The 23,542-nt window shown below is 44.2% G+C and overlaps 1 protein-coding gene across 2 annotated transcripts in view; it reads right to left on the bottom strand.

Moving 5' to 3' along the window:
• The window catches only part of stk10 (serine/threonine kinase 10), a 126,682-nt gene that overhangs the window by 38,429 nt on the left and 64,711 nt on the right, over positions 1 to 23,542 (bottom strand). For both annotated transcript variants that reach the window (XM_041193638.1, XM_041193637.1), the window contains exons 4-6: positions 23,385 to 23,534; positions 9,986 to 10,058; positions 7,100 to 7,294 (exon numbers count right to left, since the gene is read on the bottom strand). In XM_041193638.1, the coding sequence (XP_041049572.1) occupies positions 7,100 to 7,294; positions 9,986 to 10,058; positions 23,385 to 23,534 (418 nt within the window). The remainder of the gene's footprint in view (positions 1 to 7,099; positions 7,295 to 9,985; positions 10,059 to 23,384; positions 23,535 to 23,542) is intronic.

The following is a 23,542-nucleotide window of genomic DNA, read 5'->3' on the forward strand; positions in this document are numbered from 1 at the left end:
GTTAGAGAACTGACCTGTGGGATTACCCAAAGCAGACTAGGAAACCTCACTCCCAGTGACAATGGCATCCTATCAGGCCCCATTACTAAACCAGTCTGGCTGGTCAATCATTAGCAAAACTCTGCATTAGTTTTCACACCCAGTACTACCTCTTCCAGCAGCTGGCATCCCAAGTCTCCATTTCCTCATCAGCTACATGAGTGTCTTTAGTGTGGTACAAGTTCCTAAAGGGCAGCTTAACTATTCGTTTTGATGTTCCTTATGCACAATTCAATGCCACTCACTCATACTAATCACAAGTGAGATGGTCCTAAGAACTTTTATTTAAAAAAAGTCCTCCCTGCCAAGTTACTGGGTGACGGGGTTAATGAGTTCCCCCTTCCTTTGACCATTTCCCCTCTTTGCCATAAATCCATGAACTGGACAAAAACTGTTCTGTTGCATGGCCAGAAGTCATAAACCAAGACAGACATGTATCACTGCCATTGATCACTGACTGCTCATTACTTTTCCCGGAAAGCATTGCCAGACTCAAGGAGATCAAGGGTTTTATTTTCTCTGGGAGGTGTGGAGATATGGGGCAGAATTTTCACCCCGGCAGGCGGGCACGCAACCAATTCCTGCACGCGATAGTATGGTCAGCGGCCACGCGCAGGAATCGGTAGAGGCCTGCTGACAATTAGGAGACCTTTTAGGGCCATTAATCTCCCTCCTCCCCTGCCCACACAGGCAGCGCTGAGTGCTGCCGCTCGCGTTTCATGCTGGGAGGGCCTTAATTGGCCCGCCAGCATGAAATACTGGCCCCAATCGCAGGCGACAGTAGGCCTCCTGACCACCCCCGTCCAGCCCTGCCGAGGCCACCCAACAAGGGCAAAATTCTGCCCATGGGAAAAAAGAGAAAGGAGAAGTTTGAATTAATTGAGGTGAGGATGTCAGTAACTTAAAAAAAAAATCTAGTCCTCCTTTTCCAGCCAGTGCCAAATTAGTCCTCAATAATCCAAATCAATCTGCACACTGCGGACACCCTTGTAGAATTGAGGGGAAAGCAGCACTTCATGGGCTGGGGAGTATAAGTAAAGATTTGTACAATTACAACTGACCTGTCAAAGCTTTAAGCCATGGATTTCCATTAGGTTGAAGTGGATTAAGACTGTATAAGCACATTAGGTTTAGGAAAATACAAGCCCTTTTCCCCATTTGAAACTCAAAAATATACTTTTTTTAGTATATAGTGCAAGTCAAACATCAGCAAACAACAATATTACTGAAATTTTTTTTTTAAGAAGGGCTGAGATTAGTCTGGCAAACGGAGCCTTTCCTTTGACACTTTGTCATCAAACCTCACTTTAGTCCCTGCTGGAAGGTGGGAACATTTGAGAGAGTCTGGAACCCGAATTTGAACAATAATGCACAACAAACCAACTGTCAGCCTACCTGAGCTCCCCAATCAATTAGGGAAGTGGGATGATGCACCCATGTTGTCAAACGAAGAATTTCTAATTGAATGGACAATGGTATAGGTCAAAAAAGTTCACCATCACTCAGATTTTTCAGACTACAACAACCAGAGCATTGGGGAGAAAGCCTAGAAAGGCTCTCGCTCTTATGTATCACTCTTGCTTGGTGGTCCTGCTGGGGGATCTAAGGGACTGCAGTTCTCTCCCAAGAGAACAAATTGTCCAACCAATAAGTGTGGATGGAAATGGCTAAGGAAATCAGCATCAGGTCCCTCCAAGCGGAAGACATTACACCAAGAGGGCATCACAACTAAGTAGCATAACACTGGGTGCCAAGCCCCACACTAACCCAACATTCTCCTGCACAGCATCTTTCAGGTCAATACACCTTGTAACTCCACTCATTGTTCTATGCACATCCCTACCTAAGCAGCCAACAATGTCACTTGCAATCAGCCTGTTGCCATCTTGCACCAATGCTTCACAGTCACCCTCCACAAATAGTCTCCTTTCCTCCTCTACCTACAAGCCAATATAATCTCTCATTGATCTCTGCTTTCTCTCCTTGCTGAAGAGAGCACGCAGCTTGGTAAGAGACAGAGTGTGGGGAGAGCAGTGTTGGCCCTCCAGTGATGGCCAATGGCAAGATATGCACACCTGGTTCACTGAGAAGGGGGTCTTGTTCCAGGAGCCTGCAGGTGTCAGCAACAACCAGCCATGAAAGCCTGAGCCTCCTGAATAGTCGTGGTCGGACAAGTCGAGGGAGCTGATCCTCTGCCTGTAGATCTTGCGTTGAATCATGCCTCCCTTCAGCTGGATCTCGTCCTTCCCATCTGCCCTGTGCAGATCCATGTGGCTGAGAAGAAGGCAGCTGGTGTTGCTCCTGCAAGAGCAACTGGCGGTGGTGTGACCTATCTTCTTGATCCTCAGCAGAGATGGAAGGTTAAGCTGCATGAGGTACTCCCATTCCGTGTTCAAGTTTGGCAGTAGGGAAATGCAGCTTAAGGTGAGTGAAGTTCTAGACAGGTGAAGTGACTTGCAAGAAGTTGGCAATCACCTGTCAAGCACTCAGAAGTGCTTTGAACATCAGTCTATCAATCGCCAAGTCTGGAGCATTTCAGTGTAACTGATCAATACCTTCCCAGCTTTTCAGTTTCACTGAAGAATTTCCTACTATGGGCTTGCCTCTGTGACCGTGGCAAGTTTCTGACGGGTTGGGAAACAGGTTTCATGACTGAGAAGTCCAGGATTCAGGGTTAAATCCACTGAATTGGTTTAACAGCCTGAACAAGTTCTTAATTCCTTACTGATAGATCCAAGGAGGGATTTCCCTCCCATCTTCAATGCTGCCCTGGGAAAAGCTGGAAGAAGGTGGGATCACGCCACATCAATTTCCGTGTCTTGTCCACCCTCCTCACTTCTGAACCTGCTCCCAAAGGGTTGGGGAAATTCTGCCCTTTTTAGCAGCAGCTTTCAGTTACAATTCAATGATGTGATCTTTCAGACATGTTCACATTGAACTGATCAAGCACCATGGAGCTCAGGAAACCATTTGTTGAGAAAACTTATACCAGATTACATTCCAAAGAATCATTTTCTCTCCAGAGGTTAAGAGTCAACTTTTTCCTCAACATTTCATGGCACTCGAGTTTCTCAAGTTTGTCACCAAATCAAACCATGGAATTGGAAGTGTTGAAGACCAAGGGAATAGACAAAACTCAAGAGTTCTGTCCACAGCTCCACTAACCAAAAGTGAACTCCTTGGCCGACGTGCCACCTGCTGCACAGATTATGTTTAAGATTGGCCTGGTTCCCCTGACTAAATCCTGACATAGTGAAATTGGAAGAGTCAGCCCTATTCTTAGGCCTTTAGCTTCATCTGTTGTTTTTCATTCATTAGGGACTTGGGTGTCACTGGCTAGGCCAACATTTATTGCCCATCCCTAGTTGCCCTTGAGAAGGTGGTGGTGAGCTGCTTTCTTGGACCACATGGACTGCAGCAGTTCAAGTACACCCACAGTGCCATTACGGAGGGAGTTCCAGGAAGGAACCGGGATAGATTTCCATGTCAGGATGGTGAGTGGCTTGGAAAGGAACTTGCAGGTGTTGCTGTTCCCATGTATCTGCTGCACTTGTCCTTCTAGATGGCATCAGTCGTGGGTTTCCAAGGTGATGCCTAGGGAGCCTTGGTGAGTTTCTGCAGTGCATCTTGTAGATGGTACACACTGCTGGCACTGTTCCTCAGTGACGGAGGGAATAAATGTTCATGGGACGGGTGCCAATCAAGCAGGCTGCTTTATCCTGAATGGTGTCAAGCTTCACTAGTTTTGTTCGAGCTGCATTCATCCAGGCAACTGGACAGTATTCAATCACACTCCTGACTTGTGCCTTGTAGCTGGTGGACAGGCTTTGGGGAGTCAGAAGGTGAGTTACTCACCACAGGATTCCGAGCCTCTGACCTACTCTTGTAGCCACAGTATTAGGTAGCTAGTCCAGTTCAATTTCTGGCAATGGTAACCCCCAGGATGTTGATAGTGGGATTTCAGCGATGGTAATGCTATTGAATGTCAAGGGTCAATGGTTAAATTCTCCTTTGTTGGAGATGGTCATTGCCTGGTACTTGTATGGCACAAATGTTACTTACCACTTGTCAGCCCAAGCCTGGATATTGTCCAGGTCTTGCTGCATTTTGGACATGGGTTGCTTCAGTATCCGATTCATCACAAATGGTGTTGAGCATTGTGCACTCATCAGCAAACATCCCCACTTTTAACCTTATTGATGAAGCAACTGAAGATGGTTGGGCCTAGAACATTGAGGAACTCCTGCAGTGATGTCCTGGAGCTGAGTTGATTGACCTCCAACCACAACCATCTTCCTTTGTGCTAGGTATGTCTCCAACCAGTGGACAGATATCCCCCTGGTTTCGACTGACGCCAGTTTTGCTAGGGCTCCTTGATGCCACATTCGGTCAAATGCTGCCTTGATGTCAAAGGCAATCACTCTCACCTCACCTCTGGAGTTCAGCTCTTTTGCCCATGTTTGAACTAAGGCTGTAATGAGGCCAGAAGCTGAGTGACCCTGGCGGAACTCAAACTGAGCGTCATTGAGCAGGTTATTGCTAAGCAAGTGCCACATGATAGCATTGTTGATGATTCCTTCCATCATTTTACTGATGATCAAGAGCAGACTGATGGGGTGGTAATTGACTGTGTTGGATTTGTCCTATTTTGTGTGTATTGGACATACTAGGGCAATTTCCCACAAAGACAGGTAGATGCCAGTGTTGTAGCTGTACTGGACAGCTTGGCTCAGGGTGCAGCAAGTTCTGGAGCACAAGTCTTCAGCACATTTGCCGGAATATTTTCAGGGCCCATCTATCCAGTGCCTTCAACCGTTTCTTGATATCACGTGGGAGTGAATTGAATTGGCTGAAGACCGGCATCTGAGATTCTGGTTGAAGATTGTTGCAAATGCTTCAGCTTCATACTTTGTACTGATGTGCTGGGCTCCTCCATCATTGGGGATGGAGATATTTGTGGAGTAGCCTCCTCCAGTGAGTTGTTTAATTGTCCACCAGAATTCACAACTGGGTGCGGCTGGGCTGCAGAGGCTTAGATGGGATCTGTTGGTTGTGGAATCATTTAACTCTCTATCACTTGCTGCATATGCTGTTTGGTACACAAGTAGTCCTGTGTTGTAGCTTCACCAGGCTGACAACTCATTTTTAGGCTGCTCCTGGCATGCCTTCCTGCACTCTTCATTGAGCCATGGTTGATAAAGCAGGGGATATGTCAGGCCATGTGGTTACAGATTGTGTTTAAGTACAATTCTACTGTTGCTGATGGCCCACAATGCCTCATGGTTGTCCAGTCTTCAGTTGCTAGATCTGTTCAAAACCTATCCACTTAGCACGATGGTAGTGCCACACAACACAATGGAGGATATCTTCAATGTGAAGACAGGACTTTGTTGCCACAAGCACTGTCCGGTGGTCAGTCCTACTGATACTGTCTTGAACCAATGTATCCACGGCAGACAGGCTGGTGAGAATGAGGTCAAGTATATTGTTCCGTCTTGTTGGTTCCCTCACCACCTGCCACAGACCTAGCCTAGCAGCCATGTCCTTTAGGATTCGGCCGGCTTTGTCTATGGTGGTGCTACCAAGCCACTCTTGGTGATGCACATTGAAACCCTCACCCAGAGTATATTTTGTGCCCTTGCCACCTCAGTACTTCCTCCAAGTGGTGTAAACATGGAGGAGTATTGATTCATCAGCTGAGGATGGTTGGAATATGGTAATCAGCAGGAGGTTTCCTTGCCCATGTTTGACCTGATGCCATGAGACTTCATGGGGTTTGGAGATTATGTTGAGGACTCCCAGGACTACTCCCTCCCAACTTTATACCACTGTGCCACCACCTCTGCTGGGTCTGTCCTGACACTAGATACCCAGGCATTGTGATGGTGGTGTCTGAGACATTATTTGTACAGTATGACTCCCTGAGTATCATTATGTCAGGCTGTTGCTTGACTAGTCTATGAGACAGCTCTACCAATTTTGGCACAAGCCCCCAGATGTTAATAAGGAGGACTTTGCAAGGGTTTGTAGTCATCGTTTCTGGTACCTAGGTTGATGCTGGCTAGTCCGTCCATTTTAATTCCTTTTTATTGACTTCTTAGTAGTTTGATACAACTGATTGGCTTGCTCGGCCATTTCAGAGGGCATTTAAGAGTCAACCACATTACTGCAGATCTGGACTCACATGTAGGCCAGACCAGGTTAGATTTCCTCCCCTAAAGGACAATAGTGCACCAGATGGGTTTTTATGATAATTGGCAATGGCTTCATGGTCATCATTAGACTTTTAATTCCAGGTTTTTGTTGAATTCAAATTCCATCATCTGTCGTTGTGGGATTCGAACCTGGGTTTCCAGATTATTACCCTGGGTCTTTGGATTACTAGTCCAGTGACAATACCACTGGCAAGCCCAGATACATAAGAAACATAATGCTGCTCTCTCGGTGGTGTGCTTTTCCTCCAGAGTTCAACAAATGTAGCTTAATCTCAGGCACCATGGGGTGCCAGTGGCTCTACTACATTTGATACTAGTCTGTTCAGTGACACCTGACTGACATGGGCCTTTCTGAATGTGGCCAGCATATGCAACAATTTCTTACGGGTGCAACTCAAGAAACTAGAGAAATTCGACAAACCAGTGTGTCAGGCTCTGGTTACAATCAGGAATGGCAGCAACCAAAAAAATACCATTACGCTTAGAAATGTTTAGCTCCACAGCAGATACTGGTGCAGACAAGTTAGCTGGGGTCTTCTGGTCCTGTCGAAGCCAATGGACTTTTGAATGGCTTGCTGCATTTTCTGGTCCCACCCTCCCCCCACTGTGACAGGGCTGGAAAATTCCGCCCATTGTTCCAGACCCCAGTGCTTTATCTGGTATGTATGAGAATGGGGTACAACGTGCAACATCACCCAATTTGGCTTCCAAGAATCTCTAGGTTATATTCTTGTGTGTGTGTAGTCGAGCAAAGTGCATTAAAATTTGTTATAAAGCATCCCCACCCCCCCCCCCCAATAATAGGTTTGGGTAAATAAAAACTTGTGTAACAATTTAGTCATTACCATTTTGATGGATGGTCCAGCGTTGGAGGATCACTCTTGGCAATTTTCAACAAAACTCTCATTGGGTTTAACTCATGATGAGGTGGCTCTATCTGAGCCATTTCAATCAATGTTATACCCAACGACCAGATATCAGCTTTATAATCATATGGAGTATCTTTCATGGTCTCACACATCACCACTTCTGGGGCCATCCTAAAAGCAAACCAAGAAAGTAATGACTGAGAAAACAAAATCTAACAAGATTGAGAATTTCCTAACTAACAAAATTCTACAGTGGTCAAATACATACACGTTCAAATATAATTCCGAATAAATTTATAGTATATAGTTTTATAGACACAGCATAGGTATACAATGCATATTTTATGTTCTGATGAAAGGTCATTGACCTGAAATACAAACTCTGCTTCTCGCTCCATAGTTGCTACCTAATCTGAGTGTTTCCAGCATTTTGTTTCTATTATACATTTTCTTTGGTTGCACTGGCAAACATGTTGACAATTTGACCAGTGCACATTTTAGGCAATAAGGCTTTTGTTAAGGTGAAATCTTATCACAGGTATGAGTATATGGAGCACTTAAAAGCTGAAAAGAAAAACAAAGTGCTGGAAAAACTCAGCAAGTCTGGCAGCATCTGTGGAAAGAGAAACAGAGTTAATGTTTTGAGTCTAATATGACTCTTCTTCAGAACTTAAAGGCTATTGGGTTTAATAATATGCTCATGCCACTTCATTTGATAAATTAAAGAATGTGACTAGCTGATGCACTCTTAATGACACCTTTCTGAGCACAGAAAGGCAGGCTTTGCAACAAATTCCATATTAAAAGTACCTGAGCATATGCTCAAAGTTCGTTCCAAAGGCAATCACTAGAGTTGTGCATGGCAGGGTGCAAAATGCTTCTTTATACACATGTCTTGGGGCCCAAGTTTCTCCACCCAACTGCTCCCTTCCTCATTATTCCAGGGAGACTGAACATCAAGGGTTTTTTTGCCTCTCCCAAGAGAGATTATACAACTGGGTGGAAGGGAAGAAAGTGTTTCGTCCTTTTGGTCCAGCTAGTACGGTGTAAGGTTTGATGGAGTAGCTGGTCCTTTCCTGTCCATTAATTCTCTACATACATATTTCAGAAGGTTGTCACATCCAAAGCAAAAGACAAGGCATAAAGGATTATATCCATGCATTATTGATATTATGGGCATTATTTTATGGAACAGCACAGTCCCCATGCCCGCAGCTAAAAGGTTGGGAGGGTGGAAGGGGGAACCTCTCCGTGATTTCAACAGCTGCCCTTTAAGGTCAGCCTTCCACCTCTATCGCAGGAGGAAGTCCTGCATTAGAGCACTGATGGTAATCTGATGGCTGACAGCTCTGCAAGTCCCAGCCACATCAGCTAGATGTGGTGACCAATGCTAGGGCTACAGGCAGTCCCCATCATGCTGAGTAATCCAAGTAAGTCCAGGGTTGGTGGTCTCAGTGAGGGGATGAGATGGCAGGGGGTGGGGAGATCAGGTTCAGGAAGCTAAAGCTGCTGGGCTTCCCACATGGTGTGGGCCTCTCCTCACCCTGGGTCAAGTAACTCTTTTGAGTACAAACCCGTTTCCATCTGTTTCAGATGAAGTTACATTGTTTCATAGTTTGCCATTGTGAGATTTGAACTCTTGATAAGTGTTGTAACTCTTTTGAGTACAAACCCGTTTCCATCTGTTTCAGATGAAGTTACATTGTTTCATAGTTTGCCATTGTGAGATTTGAACGCTTGATCTTAGGGTTACAAACCCAGTACCATAACCACTTGGCTATTTAGGCCACCAGCAGTGGTGGGATGAGGCCCTTAATTGGACACTTAAGGGCCTCAATAGGCCTAATTTCAGGCGGGCTGCCTGACACCTTCCCTGCCCCCAAAAATTTTCAGGCAGGTCAGGGCAGGCGGGTAGGCCACCTGCTGGATTTTACAAGCAACCCCACCTTCAAACCCACCAGCTTGGAGCATAAAATTCAGCCTCCATGCTGCTGGAAATTAGGTGATCACAACAGTTTATGGGGTAATTAAATAAGTTGCTTTGCAGGATTACAGTTAACTTTATTTTGCACCCATTTAATATTATTTATTTGGGCTACTTGGCATGGTGGGGACTGCCTGTAGTCCCAGCAGTGGCCACTGTTGCTAGCTTGTGCTACTGAGACTTGCAGAGTTAGCAGCCATCACATTACCATCAGTTCTCTATCTCAGGAGGAAGCCCTGCCTTAGAGGCAGAAGTCTTAAAGCAATTAACGCTGCTCTGCATTAAAGTGCTGTGGGGCAGCTGTGGGATCATGAGGGAGGACACCCCCCCCCGCCCCCAACCTTTTAGCCAGGGGCATGGGGACTGTAGCATCCCGTAAAATCATGCCCATAGTATCAATAGTCAATAATATTATAAACCAGTTCATTAACATCAACGTGCATTTGTGTAGTTTTTGTAATACATTAATATTCCAGGGCACTTGGTATTAGAAATATTGGCCAAGCAGCAGGCCATGTAGAAGGCTTAGCCGAAGGCACAGTGGAATGTGGATCTTGGGAGTGGTTTTTAGACGAACAAAAACTAGGTATGTAAACAACGTTCAGGAAAATCTACCAATAAAACTGAGAATAAATGAAAAGAAACATCCCAAATATAGAAAGCACAAGAAAACATTCAAAGCAGAAGACAAGAGTTTACTCATTAAAAATAAAAACTCCTCCAGTCAGAGCAGCATGCACAGATCAAAAACCTTCTAATTCTCAGGGAGAAATGAAAAAGTTACATACAAAGTTAAATTAACCACAAGATGCCTTCTTCTCACTGTACTGTCAGTCCAATGTTTGTACTCAGAAAAGGCCATCGCCATTTGCACTTACCAATAGGGTGTTCCAATGAAAGTTTCTCTCTTTTGCATTGTTTTTGTGTTTTTTGCTGAAACACCAAAATCAGCTGTGAAGGAAAGAACATAATTACGGTTTTAATAATTCTTTATATGGGGAATTTGGCAATGATTCCTGTATTTCAATTAAACACCATAAGGATTTAATACTACAAAGCTTTGTAACATTATCTCATTAGGAGCAGAGCTGTAACCAATCCTGTAAAAGCAACCCCATGTTTGCACAACAGTTTCTATCAATTGAGCTGTCCTTAACAAAAAGCTGTGCAGTAAAGAGACTTGCATTTAGCTAGCACCTTTCACAACTACTGGACATCTCAAAGTGCTTTACAGCCAATTTAGTGGCAGCACAAAATCACGAACAGAGGTCCTCCATCATGATAGGCTCAACAGCATGGAGAACCCCTCCACAAAATTTAACTTGAAATGGGCATGCATGGATGACTACAGAGTCCTCAAGCAGATCTTCTATGGGGAATTGTATCAGGGCAAACTATATCTGGGTGGTCGGTGCAAATGATACAAAGACACCCTAAGAAAGGGCCTTACAAACTCCTGCATTGCAGACCACCTATCTTGGGCTCATCAGCTGCAATATTTTCCCACGTACAGGCAAGCAATGAAATTTGATTTAGCATGTTTCAGGACCATCTACACCAAACTCACAACATCCAATGTGCTGAGGGGGAAGGCCAGGGAGTGGCACAGCTGCAGAAGATTCCCCAAGCACCAACATAAACTACCAATTCTGTGAGTGTTAATGTCAATCCCACACTGACTCAGTTGGAAGACATTGAAATCTCTTACAGCTAGGCAATGCTTGAATAACAAGCAGTCTATCACCACAGCCAGTCAAGTACTTTTGAAGTGTTGCCACTGTTGTATTGTTGGAAACCCAGCAGCCAATTTATGTCCAGCAAACTCTGACAAACAGAAGTGTGGTAATGACCAGATAGCCTGTTTTTGTGATTTTGATTGAGGGATAACCCTCCCACTCTTCTTCAAAATTGTGCCATGGGATCTTTTACATCCACCTGAGGGGGCAGACCGGGCCTTGGTTTAACGTCTCATCCAAAAGACAGCACCACTGACAGCTGCACTGCCTCAGTACCACACTGGAATGCCAGCCTAGATTTTGTGATCAAGTCCTGCAATGGGACTTCAACCCATTAGCCTTCTGACTCAGAGGCAGGAGTTCCAACTTAAACAAGACACAAGAATAATAGTAAAAGGGTCAAAGTTCATCATCAATATTTTGCATTTCCATTTGTAGTGTTTAAAACCATAATGAGAACCATTCAGATTAAATGGGCTACCTATATCTGCTGGGAAAATACAAGAACTAAGTCATTTGAGAAGAAAGACATTTGAAAAGAAAAATAAGTATTTAGTTGCTAAACCATGATCATTTATGGGTTGGGTATGAGGCAGGAAGGATTTCAGCAACGTTTTAAGTGTTAGAGGCATTAAGTGCAGAATATCTTTAGTTTATCAACACCAAAGTCACTGTTTAAATTAATTGGGAGCTGAGGGAGTAATTCATTTTTTGCTGTTCATTAAATTAGAAAATTTTGTACTTTGTCATGTCGTCATGCTTGTCAAATGTGAAAGGTTTTTGAATAACCGTTTCTGTTTTATATCTATGATGAAGGTTTGCTCATCGGTTCTCACACTATGTTACAAACTCTTATTGTGAAACAGGAAATTCACAGGAAACCTTACAAGATGCAAATCTTTTTTTAAAAAGGCAACAAAAAACGCTAATGATCTAGAGCTTTATAATATAACAAAGTTGCTAAAAACCAAACGTATCTAACACATTCATAGATCTGTCATATTCAATAGAGATCAGCCAGTGATGTGGTTGTGTTTAAGCAGTGCTACAATTTCCTGCAATATCTTGGCATACAATTTTAACCTCTTGCACAACTTCAAGGTTTACTACAGGACAATTTTACAACAGGTCCATAAGTAGATACCATCTCAAGAATACAATAATCTGACCCCTTCAGAGTTGCCTAACAGAAAAGGCCAGCAACTAGGAGTTGTAATGATCTACTTAATGAAACAAAATCTTGTGCTGCAGTTACGTACACACTAAAGACTAGTCAAAAGTAAGCAGAGTGGTAGTGTATTTATCTATAATTGAACAGAAACGTGGAGTGCAGAACATTTGGCAAAATGAAGACAGTTCAAAATAAATACCATAAGAAAGGTTTGTAATTAGCTAATTATGTTTTGTCATAAGCTTTCAAAACAGAAAAGCTTGGGTACTGCTTCCATATGCATGAGAGCAACACCCAGGACTGCCTCTCTATATCCATCCACTGATGACCTCACTCACTGCAACCACACCCCCCTCACCATTTTTAACCTTCTCCAGCCTTACAAACCACTCCACCCAAATCTCTGTTCCTCTCACTGCCCTTTTTTGTATCCCCCTTCCTTTTCTTCCACAAATGGTGGTTGTGTATTTAGACTCGGATCGTATGATCTTGAACTCCCTACTTTAAGCTCTTCACCTTCCACTCCTCCTTTCAAAGGGCCTTCTTCAAATTCTGCCCTTTGAGCAAACTTTTGGTTACCCTCTTTGGCTCAGTGTCCATTTTCTGATTACACCGGTGTGCAATTGCTTTGGGACATTTTGCTACATTGTATGCAAGTTGCTGGCAAGGTTCAACAGGTTCGGTTTTTTTAAGCCACTTTTTGTCAATAAGGAATTGAAAGCTTGCTTTTCATCTGATTTCATTCAAAGTTGTAAATCTATTGTAGTTTTTCCAATGCTGTACCTTCATTTTGAAGTTGAATTATCAGACAATTAATCAAGGAATATATTTGGTAAATACAAATCACTATGATTATATAAACATGGCAATGTGATGTACAGCACAATTTACACCATCCCATCAGGAACATCAAATTTTACTTAGATTCACTTAAATCAGTATGTTATCTGACAATCACAGCCAATGAACATTTGTTTAACTCCCATGCAATGGCATTGACATATACATTGGTAATTTAAGTCACATAATCTCTTTGGTCTAGGAACTGTCACCTTGGCTCAGTTGGTAGCATTCTATCTTGAGTCAGAGGCCAAAGATTCAAACCCACTCCAGGCCTTAAACACAATCTAGGCTGATACTTCTGTGACTTAATTTGCGGAATCTTGCAGCATTCAATTGGTGGTCGTGTTTAACTATTTACCAATGAAGCCCTTTAAAAGTAAAATTATGAAATACTTCAAGAGGTCCTTTTTTTAAACTCATTCGCAGGATGTGGGCTTCACTAGCTGGGCCAGCATTTATTGCCCATCCCTAGTTGCCCTTGAGAAGGTGGTGGTGAGCTGCTTTCTTGAACCACCGCAGCCTATGTGGTATACGTACACCCACAGTGCTGTTAGGGAGGGAGTTCCAGGATTTTGACCAAACAACAGTGAAGAAATGGCAATATATTTCCAAGTCAGGGTGGTGAGTGACTTGGATGGGAACTTCCAGGTGGTGGTGTTCCCATTTATCTGTTGCCCTTGTCCTTCTAGATGATCATGGGTTTGGAAGGTGCTGCCTAAGGAGTCTTGGTGAATTCCTGCAGTGCATCTTGTAGATAGTACACACTGCTGCCACTGTGCATGGGTGGTGGAGAGAGTGAATGTTTGTCGACGTGGTGCCAATCAAGTGGGCTGCTCTGTCCTGGATGATGTCAAGCTTGAGTGTTGTGGGAACTGCACTCAAGCAGGCAAGTGGGGAGTATTCCATCACACTCCTGACTTGTGCTTTTTGATGGTGGACAGGCTTTGGGGAGTCAGGAGGTGAGTTACTTGTCACAGGATTCCGAGCCTTTCACCTGCTCTTGTACGCACGGTATTTATATGGCTAGGCCAGTTCAGTTTCTGGTTAATGGTAACCCCCAGGACATTGATAGTGGGGATACAGTGATGGGAATGCCTTTGAATGTCAAGGGGTAATGGTTAAATTCTCCCTTGTTGGAGATGGTCACTTGTATGGCACAAATGTTACTTGCCACTTGTCAGCCCAAGCCTGGATATTGTCCAGGTCTTGCTGCTTCAGTATCTGAGTCATCACAAATGGTGTTGAGCATTGTGCACTCATCAGCAAACATCCCCACTTTTAACCTTATTGGTGAAGCAACTGAAGATGGTTGGGCCTAGAACACTGAGGAACTCCTGCAGTGATGTCCTGGAGCTGAGTTGATTGACCTCCAACCACAACCATCTTCCTTTGTGCTAGGTATGTCTCCAACCGGTGGACAGATTTCTCCCTGGTTCCCATTGACGCCAGTTTTGCTAGGGCTCCTTGATGCCACATTCGGTCAAATGCTGCCTTGATGTCAAAGGCAGTCACTCTCACCTCACCTCTGGAGTTCAGCTCTTTTGCCCATGTTTGAACTAAGGCTGTAATGAGGCCAGAGGCCGAGTGACCCTGGTGGAACCCAAACTGAGCGTCAGTGAGCAGGTTATTGCTAAGCAAGTGTCACTGTCAGTGACCTCTTCCATCACTTTACTGATGATCGGGAGTAGACTGATGGGGCAGTAATTGCCAGGTTGGATTTATCCTGCTTTTTGTGTACAGGACATAGCTGGGTAATTTTCCGCAAAGACAGGTAGATGCCAGTGTTGTAGCTGTACTGGGATAGCTTGGCTACAGGCGCAGCAAGTTCTGGAGCACAAGTCTTCAGTACTATTGTCAGAATATTGTCCGGTCCCATAGTCTTTGCAGTATCCAGTGCTTTCAGCCATTTCTTGATATCATGTGGAGTGAGTCGAATTGGCTGAAGACTGGCATCTGTGATGCTGGGGATCTTTGGATGAGGCCAAAATGATCATCCACTCGACACTTCTGGATGAAGATTATAGCAAATGCATCAGATTTATCTTTTGAACTGATGTGCTGGGCTCCCCCATCATTGAGAATGGGAATATTTGTGGAGCCTCCTCCTCCAGTGAGTTGTTTAAATATCCACCACCATTCACGAGTGGATGTTGCAGTATTGCAGAGCTTAGATCTGATCTGTTGGTTGTGGGATCGCTTAGCTGTGTTTTATCACTTGCTGCTTAAGCTGTTTGGCATGCGACTAGTTCAGTAAGATTGACACCTCATTTTTAGGTATGCCTGGTGCTGCTCCTGGCATACCCTCCTGCACTCTTCAGTGAACCAGGGTTGATCCCCTGGCTTGATGGTAATGGTAGAGTGGGGTATATGCCAGGCCATGAGGTTACAGATTGTATTCGAGTACAATTCTGCTGCTGCCAATGGCCCATAGCGCCTCATGGATGCCTAGTCTTGAGTTGCTAGATCAGTTCAAAATCTATCCCATTTAGCACGTTGGTAGTGCCACACAACACGATGGAGGGTATCCTCAATGTGAAGGCAGGGCTTCATCTTCATAACAACAGTGCGGTGGTCACTCCTACCATTACAGGCATGGACAGATGCATCTGCGGCAGGCAGGTTGGTCAGGATGAGGTCAAGCATGTTCTCTTGTATGTCCTGAAGACATGAGGTGCTCACGCAAAGCAAATTTTTCATTCTTGAACTCTCAGCAGCCATTTACTTGGCCTGAATTGAAAATTAAAAGGCTCACACATCTGTAACAAACCCCAGATTCTGATCTGGCTCATAACTTAATAAAACGTCCCAAGGCACTACACAGGAGCATTATAAAATAAAATATGACACCAGGCCATATAATTATATATTAGATCAGATGACTAAAAGCTTGACCAAAGAGGTAGGTTTCAAGGCGCGTCTTAAAGGAGGGGAGCAAGGAAAGGAAGAATGCCAGAAATTGATGACTTGGCAACCAAAGGCTCAGCCACCAAAGGTGAAGCCATTCGGGAATGCTCAGTGGCCAGAATTAGAGGGGTGCAGATATCTTTCAGGACGGTGGGGCTGGAGGAAATTACAAAGGTAGGTAGGGGCCTAGACTATGGAAGGTTCTGAAAACAAGCATGAGAATTTTATGATCAAGAAACATTATGGTCAAGGCACAAGCGGTTCTGGAAGTGCCCTAAATGTTACACATGTGTGGGCTTAGCTTCATCTGTATGTAACTAACATGTAATTCTCATGAGTGTAAGCATTATACCTCGACACATTAATCCTACCCCAGTATTTCCCCTTTCAGTTTCATTAATTAGTCTTTAACCACGATGTTGTATTACCAATTAATTCAAGTCCTCAACAGAAATTCTAGATGATAAACTTCAAAGAACATGGAACCAATCCTAATTATTAGACTTGGGACGATTTGTGTGCTATATCAGAACATTGCTGGTCATGTGCACTGCAAAGGTCAGCTGCAGAGTTCATGTCAGGGCCAGAGAGCTTGGGCAGTGCCTTTCTGCACCTCTGGTGCTTTTAGAACCTCTTTATGTTATAAACTCAAACAGAAACAATAACATTCTACTAATAAGTTTAAAATTGGCAAATGTGCGCTAAATTGCAAAGCACTTGCAATACTTTAAATTTTTGTTATAACCCTTTGCTAAAGGTCAAGTTTTTAAAAATGCCTTGCAGTATATTCCAAAGTTAGTGACATAAAAGTATTCTCCTATATGCATTTTAAGTCAGTACTGTTAATTGAAATAGAATTGAAATGTATTTGCTGACTAACGATAGTAAATTGCTATTCAGTACAAAACAGTTTCAGCCAAGCCTAATTCCATCTGTATCAAAGATCCACACATACTTCCAGCACAGATCACTGGATAGTGATAAGGACAACTTACCCGGGGGATTTTTCCTTTCCAAACACAGCATGCCCACTTTCTTGGGCAAGTTTTGCTTTTTACAATTTTCCTTCTGACTCTGCAAATCATGTTTAAAATGTAAATAAATGTAATAAGTTCAGCCTTCTCAATGTGGTCTAGTGTATTTTTCCCAATTCTGGAACTTCTCCAATAAGCAAATTACTGAGATATAGAAATAAAGGAACAGACTATTCAGTCCCTCAGTTAGCTCACAGCTGATCAGTACCTCAACTCATTTATCGGCCTTTGCTCTGTATCCCTAGAAAGTCTTACCTAACAAAAATAAAATTGCCCTCGGTCTTGAAGGTTTAAATTGATCCAGCTTTCACAGCTTTTTGGAGTAAGAAAGTTCCAGATTTCCACTACCGTGTTTGAGAAAAAGTGCCTCCTAATCAAGGTGATGTTAGCTTTGCAAGGCAAATATTTAAAAGGTGCAGTTTCTAGTTTGTAAGAAATGCAGTCTGCTTACGTAGCTGTAGTCAGGCCAATCACACAGGAAAAAAGGCAGCGCTGGACTAAGCCCTAAATCTAAAAGTAGGCTCCAAACCTAGAGATTAGGGTCACTAATGCAGCAATATGAAGGGTGAAGGAACCACTTGCATTCCCAGCATCACCTTGACACATGCTACAATCGTGTAAAGCTCAACTTGACAGACACTGGTGCTCTTTCAGATCTGTCTCAGCCAAGAAGTGCCCCACTTTGAACTGGAATTCTGCTCCAGTGACTAAGCATTCCTTATACAAATAAGACGGGCAAAACAAGGCAGCCCCTTAACCATTGCCCTGCCACTTGGTGCCCCAGCAAAGTCGGAATTCAATAGGAGAAATAACATTCGATAAGTTTTCAGGCAATAACACCAAATCCCTTTTACATGTTTAACTGAAGACAACCACAGAAGAAAATTATGCCATTCATTTACAAAGCCCCTCAAAGCTTATTTAAGTGGTTATTGTTTAAGGACACACAGCAGTTAAGCACTAAGAAAAATAAAAGATTTGCATTTAAACAGAGTTTTTCCACAACCTCAATGTCCCAAAATACTTCACAGCCAATTGGGTACATTTGAAGTTTTGTCACTGTTGTAATGTGGGAAATGCATAGCCAGTTTGCACACAGCAAGTTCCCACAAACAGCAATCTGATAACGATCAGAGATCTGTTTTACTGAAGTATAAATATTTGTTAGTATGCAGATGAGAACTCCTCTCTTCTTACAGCAAGTGCTGAAAAAAATCAGCAGGTCTGGCAGCATCTGTGGAGAGAGAAACAGTTAACATTTCAAGTCCAATATGATTCTTCTTCAGATTATAACGGAGGGTCACATCGTATTTGAAACGTTAACTCTGTTTCCCTCTCCACAGATGCGGCCAGACTTGCTGAGTTTTTCTAGCACCTTCCATTTTTATTTCAGATCTTGAGCATCAGCGGTATTTTGCATTTACTTCCCTGTTCTTATTGGAAATAGTGCCACAGAATCTTTCACATCAACCAAGAAAAAAGACAGAGCCTCAGTCCAGCATCTCATTAGAAAGACAACATCTCTCAGTCAGCAATAGAACTGGACAAAGTTCTTCTCTGGCCTTTGAGTTGTTCAGGTGAAAAGCTGAAATGACAGTCTTGGCAGAGTTTGGTCTAAGTCTCAATTTTCTGTAGTAGGCTTCCAGAGAACATGAGTGTGTTTTCAGTGCGTGTTTTCTTAATGTCCTGAAGTTCTTTAGCATGGGAAGCCAAGGCCAAGCCATCAGCATTTGTGAAGAGCCGTGACTTTGTGGGAGGGATGTCACTGGTATATATGTTGAAGAAAGCGAGTACGAAGCCTGATCCCTGTTGGAGCACATTGTTGGTTATGCATCGGCAACTGATTTGATCTGCAAGGTGAACACACCTGTCGGTTGCTGAACATGGAGTTGTAGGGTTTCACACAGCAGACGATTTTGGAGAGTTTCAACAGCATGCTAGTTGCGCCACACTGTGTCAATAGGCATAGACTAAGTCAACAAAAGCAGTTCCTGCCTTCTGACCTTTCTGGAAACCTGTCTCAATATTTGAAGACCTGCTGTGGTGTGATGGCATCCCTTCCAGGTGGGACTCTGTTTAGGTGGTGTTGCAGGGCTTTAGGTAAGTTATTGAGAGCAGCGCTTTAGGATGGTAGTTGAGTGGGTCGTTGAGTAGTTTCCCTGGCTTAGCAATGGCCACTCACCCACGACCTAACACCAAAATACCTTGACATCACACTTGGCCATACATTGAACTACCAGCAACACCTCCAGAACACTGGAGCCAAGGTCAAGGTGAGAGCGAATCTCATACTGAAACTGGCGGGAACCACCTGAGGCAACAGAGCCAACATATCTGGTGATGATGAGAAGGTGGGGCTGCCCTCCGCCAGTCCGCAGCCACTCAGCATTACTGTGGGCTGTCTTCTACTGAAAGGAGAGAGGAGCATTGATTAGCCCACCCTGTATCTGCATTGCCATTGCAGCCTTATCACCCCCACCTGAGAGAAACTTTGCAGGGTTCATCCGATTCATGACTCTGGAGCCACAATACTCTCACTCCAAGCAGCCAGGGCTGACCCCCTTGCTCAGATACTGCCTCCATCACAGTTGCCATTCACACTGTAAGAACTTCCAAACCCACCTGGAAGGACAAGGGGGGCAAATAGATGGGAACACCACCACCTGGAAGTTCCCCTCCAAGTCACTCAGCATCCTGATTTGGAAATGTTTTGCCATTCCTGCAATGTCGCTGGCTCCAAATCCTGGAGCTCGCCCCCTAACAGCACTGTGGGTGTACCTGCGCCATATGCAGCGGTTCCAGAAGACAGCTTACCACTGCCTTCTCACAGGCAATTAGCGAGAGGGCAATAAATGCTGGCCCAGCCAACAAAGCCTACATCCCGTGAATGAATGAATACAAAAACAAAATTCTGAGCTGGGGGGGGGGGGCCTGGTTGGCGGGGGGGTGGGGGGCAACCTAATTGCTATGCTAAGTGACCCATGCCAACACGGTGCACACCCTTGCTGATTGCAAGAGATCATTAAACCGCTTGTGGCACTGCATCCAGGCACGTCTCACCACATCATGGGAGCTGACCTATACTGCCACCTCCTCCCAGGCACGTTTTTTTATGTGGAGGGGCCTCCTCCTCCCTTCCCTTGGTACCAAGATCTCGCGGCGTGCTGTTACCTCCTCGAGGAGGGCAGCGAGGCACTCATGGGAAAACCTCAGGGCCAACTGCCCCGCCAACCTGCCCTCCCGCCTGGCCTGCTCTCTGAGGATGTTCTCCATCATGCTCCTGACCGAAATCAGTGGCAGCCTGCGTCATTTTTGAATAGGCTGCCGGGTCGCCATTGGACCCAGCGGGTCATTGGCCTCCTGTCACCACCTGCCCCTTCCCGCTGTTCTCAGGAGCCGCCATTTACACTGGGTGGGCCTTAATGCAGGTCTGTGTAAAATGGTGGTGCGGAGCCGATCGCAGGCAGCATTTGGTTCTGCACCTGCCCCCGCCAAACGAAAAGCCCTGCCCACATAAGATTCTTAGCAGGCTTGACAGGGTAGATGCTGAGAGGTTGTTTCCCCTTGTGGGAGTCTAGGACCAGAGGGCATAATTTCAGAGCAAGAGGTCACCCATTTAAGACAGAGATGAAGAGGAACTTCTTCTCTCAGAGGGTAGTGAATCTGTGGAATTATTTATCGCAGAGGGCTGTAGAGGCTGGGTCGTTAATTATATTTAAAAGCTGAGATAGACAGATTTTTAATCAGTGAGGCGGGGAAAAGGCAGGAATGTGGAATTGAGGATTATCAGATTAGCCATGATCTCATTGAATGGCAGAGCAGACTCGATGGGCCGAACAGCCTATTTCTGCTCCTATGTCTTAACATCTTCTGCTCTTATACCACACACTGCTTCACCTGCCCTGGTCTACTCTATGGCAGAGCACAGCTGCTCAAACTGGCTCAGGAACCACCATACAAACATGGTAGATATCCAACTTCGAGAAGTCATGGTGATTATTTATGAATCATCGAGACCAACACAATGAGAGCAGATTCCTGTGCTAGCACACATTGAACCTCCTGATGTTCACAGGGAAAACATTCTTCTCAAAGAACACCATTGACTGAAAGCTAACGAAGCACTCCCATTGACACAGGACCTCAAAATGAAAACCCATGCACTTGTCCGAAATCCCATAACTTTGACTGGAATACCCTCCACACCCTACAAACTGATGACAGCTCCACCTCTCGCTGACAAATCTTCTGGTTGACAGCAAACACCACCAACTGTAACCTAGTACCTGACCAGAGTGATGAAGTCTCAGGTTTCAAACTTCAGTGAAAAATCTGAACCACCCTCACTGCTTGAGGACAGGCCAAAAAGATGTGGTAAAAAAAGATACGGGGAAAAAAAAGGTAAAACTGATGTGGCCACCTGCTCCACAAGTCGGATATGAGGAACAGGTCAAATTGTGACTGTGACCATCCAAGTCAGACTATCACACAGGTACGAAGCTTCTGCTCTCAGAGATTCATTCCTGGTGGCATCACAACTATTCACACTGTCAGCTGAAGCTACTGAATAGATTGTTAACCTCAAGACTGAACTATAACTGCTTCCCCAGCAATATGAATAAAAAAACCTCTGATAGTGAAGCACTCCCTCAATACTGCACTGGAGTGTCAACTGACATTTTATGTTCATGCTTGAGCATGCCACTGAGCTATGGTTAACACTTAAGTGAAGTAGCTGACAAGTGTTGGGACAGTTGTACTCCTTACATGTGAAGTGACATCTCAGAAATTGGGCACAGAACATCTTATTCAAAGCATCTAATAAATAAACTTGATGTTCTCATAAAAGTAACTACTTGTTAAAAGAACAATGATAGGCCAAATTGCCTCCTCCTGTGTTGCACCAATAATTCCAAAAGGGAAGAAATTGCGTGTTTTTTTTAAAATGTGAACCAAAATCTATTTTCCCTTATTAAGGTCTTGCCCGACCACGTGTTTCCTGTTGTAGGAGGCTGAGTTTAGGAGATCTACTTCAAACACTTTAAATCTGTTGTAAGAAGGCATTCAGTTCAAGTTCTGCTGAAGAGGAATCGCCCTGACTTGGGAAAAACATCTCTTCTCCCAACAGCAGTGCAGCAGAAACTGAGAAAGCAAACAAGCTTCTAATAATCGTCAGGTACTTTGAAGAATAGTTACTCCTGTATATTGCAGTATTTTTACACAGCCTCCCTATAATCCTGTCACTGCTGAATACACAATCTATAATTACAAAAGGTTACTTCCTCTAGGGTTGCTTGAGCAAACTTCAGATGTTTGCTTTTGGTGCTCTGAAAACATGTATGCCTCTTTCACAATTATATCCAAAAGGCCATGAATGACAATTCAGAATTTTTTTTTTGGAATTCTTTCACAGAATGTGGGTGTCACTGGCTAGGCCAGCAGTTATTGCCTATCCCTAATCGCCCAAGAGAAGGTTCTGGTGAGGCACCTTCTTGAACCACTGCAGTCCATGTGATGTAAGTTACACCCTTGGCGCTGTTGGGAAGGGAATTCTAGGATTTTGACCCAGTGGCAATGGAACAGATATAATTCCAAGTCAGGATGGTGAGTGGCTTGGAGGGAAATTTGCAGGTGGTGGTGTTACCATGCATCCACTGTCATTCTATATGGTAGAGGTAAAGGGTTTAGAAGACTCTGTCGAAGGAGCCTTGGTGAGTTGCTGCAGTGCATCTTGTAGATGGTACACACTGCTGCTACTGTGCGTCGGTAATGGAGGGGGTGAATATTTCAGGTATTGGATGGGGGTGCCAATCAAGCGACTGTTTTGTCCTGGATGGTGTCAAGTTTCTTGGGTATTGTTGGTGCTGCACTCATCCAGGTAAGTGGGAAGTATTCCATCACACTCCTGACTTGTGCCTTGTAGATGATGGACAGGCTTTGGGGAGTCTGCTCTTGTAGCCACAGTATTTATGTGGCTGGTCCAGCTCAGTTTCTGGTCAATGGTTGTTAATAGTGGGGGATTTAGCGATGGTAATGTCATTGAATGTCAAGGGCAAATGGTTAGATTCTCTTGTTGCAAACAGTCATTGCCTGCCACATGTATGATGTGAATATGACTTACCACTTATCAGCCCAAGCTTGAATTTTGGTCCAGGTCTTACAGCATTTGGACACAAATTGCTTCAGTATCTGAGGAGTCCCAAGTGGTGCCGACCATTGTGTAATCATCAGCGATCATCCCCACTTCTAACTTTATGACGGAGGGAAAATCATTGATGAAGCAGCTGAAGACGGTTGGGCCTAGGACACTACCCTGAAGAACTCCTGCAGTGATGTCCTGGGACTGAGATGATTGACCTCCAACAACCACAACCATCTTCCGTTGTGCTAGGTATGACACTAACCAGTTAGAGAGTTTCCCTTGGACGTCAATTTTGTTAGCTTGACGTCCACATGTTACTGAAAATCTGAATGTTTTATTGTATTTTGCACTTAGTTTAAAAAGTTACATCATTTGCTTCCTTTAGACTTTACAAATATGCAGACTAGCTTTTCATGGAAAAGTATTTGAAACAACCAAATGCCTTACCAAGTTTAATATTGCCATCCTGGGAGAGTAGAACATTCCCTGCCTTTAAGTCCCGATGGATGATTTTCTGGCTGTGAAGATACTCAATGGCTTCTAGCATCTGACGTGCAACAACACGGATCTGTGGTTCAGTCAGTCCACGATCCAATTCTGTGGAA

Source organism: Carcharodon carcharias, chromosome 8, assembly GCF_017639515.1.
Source record: "Carcharodon carcharias isolate sCarCar2 chromosome 8, sCarCar2.pri, whole genome shotgun sequence".
Taxonomy (NCBI): Eukaryota; Metazoa; Chordata; class Chondrichthyes; order Lamniformes; family Lamnidae; genus Carcharodon; species Carcharodon carcharias.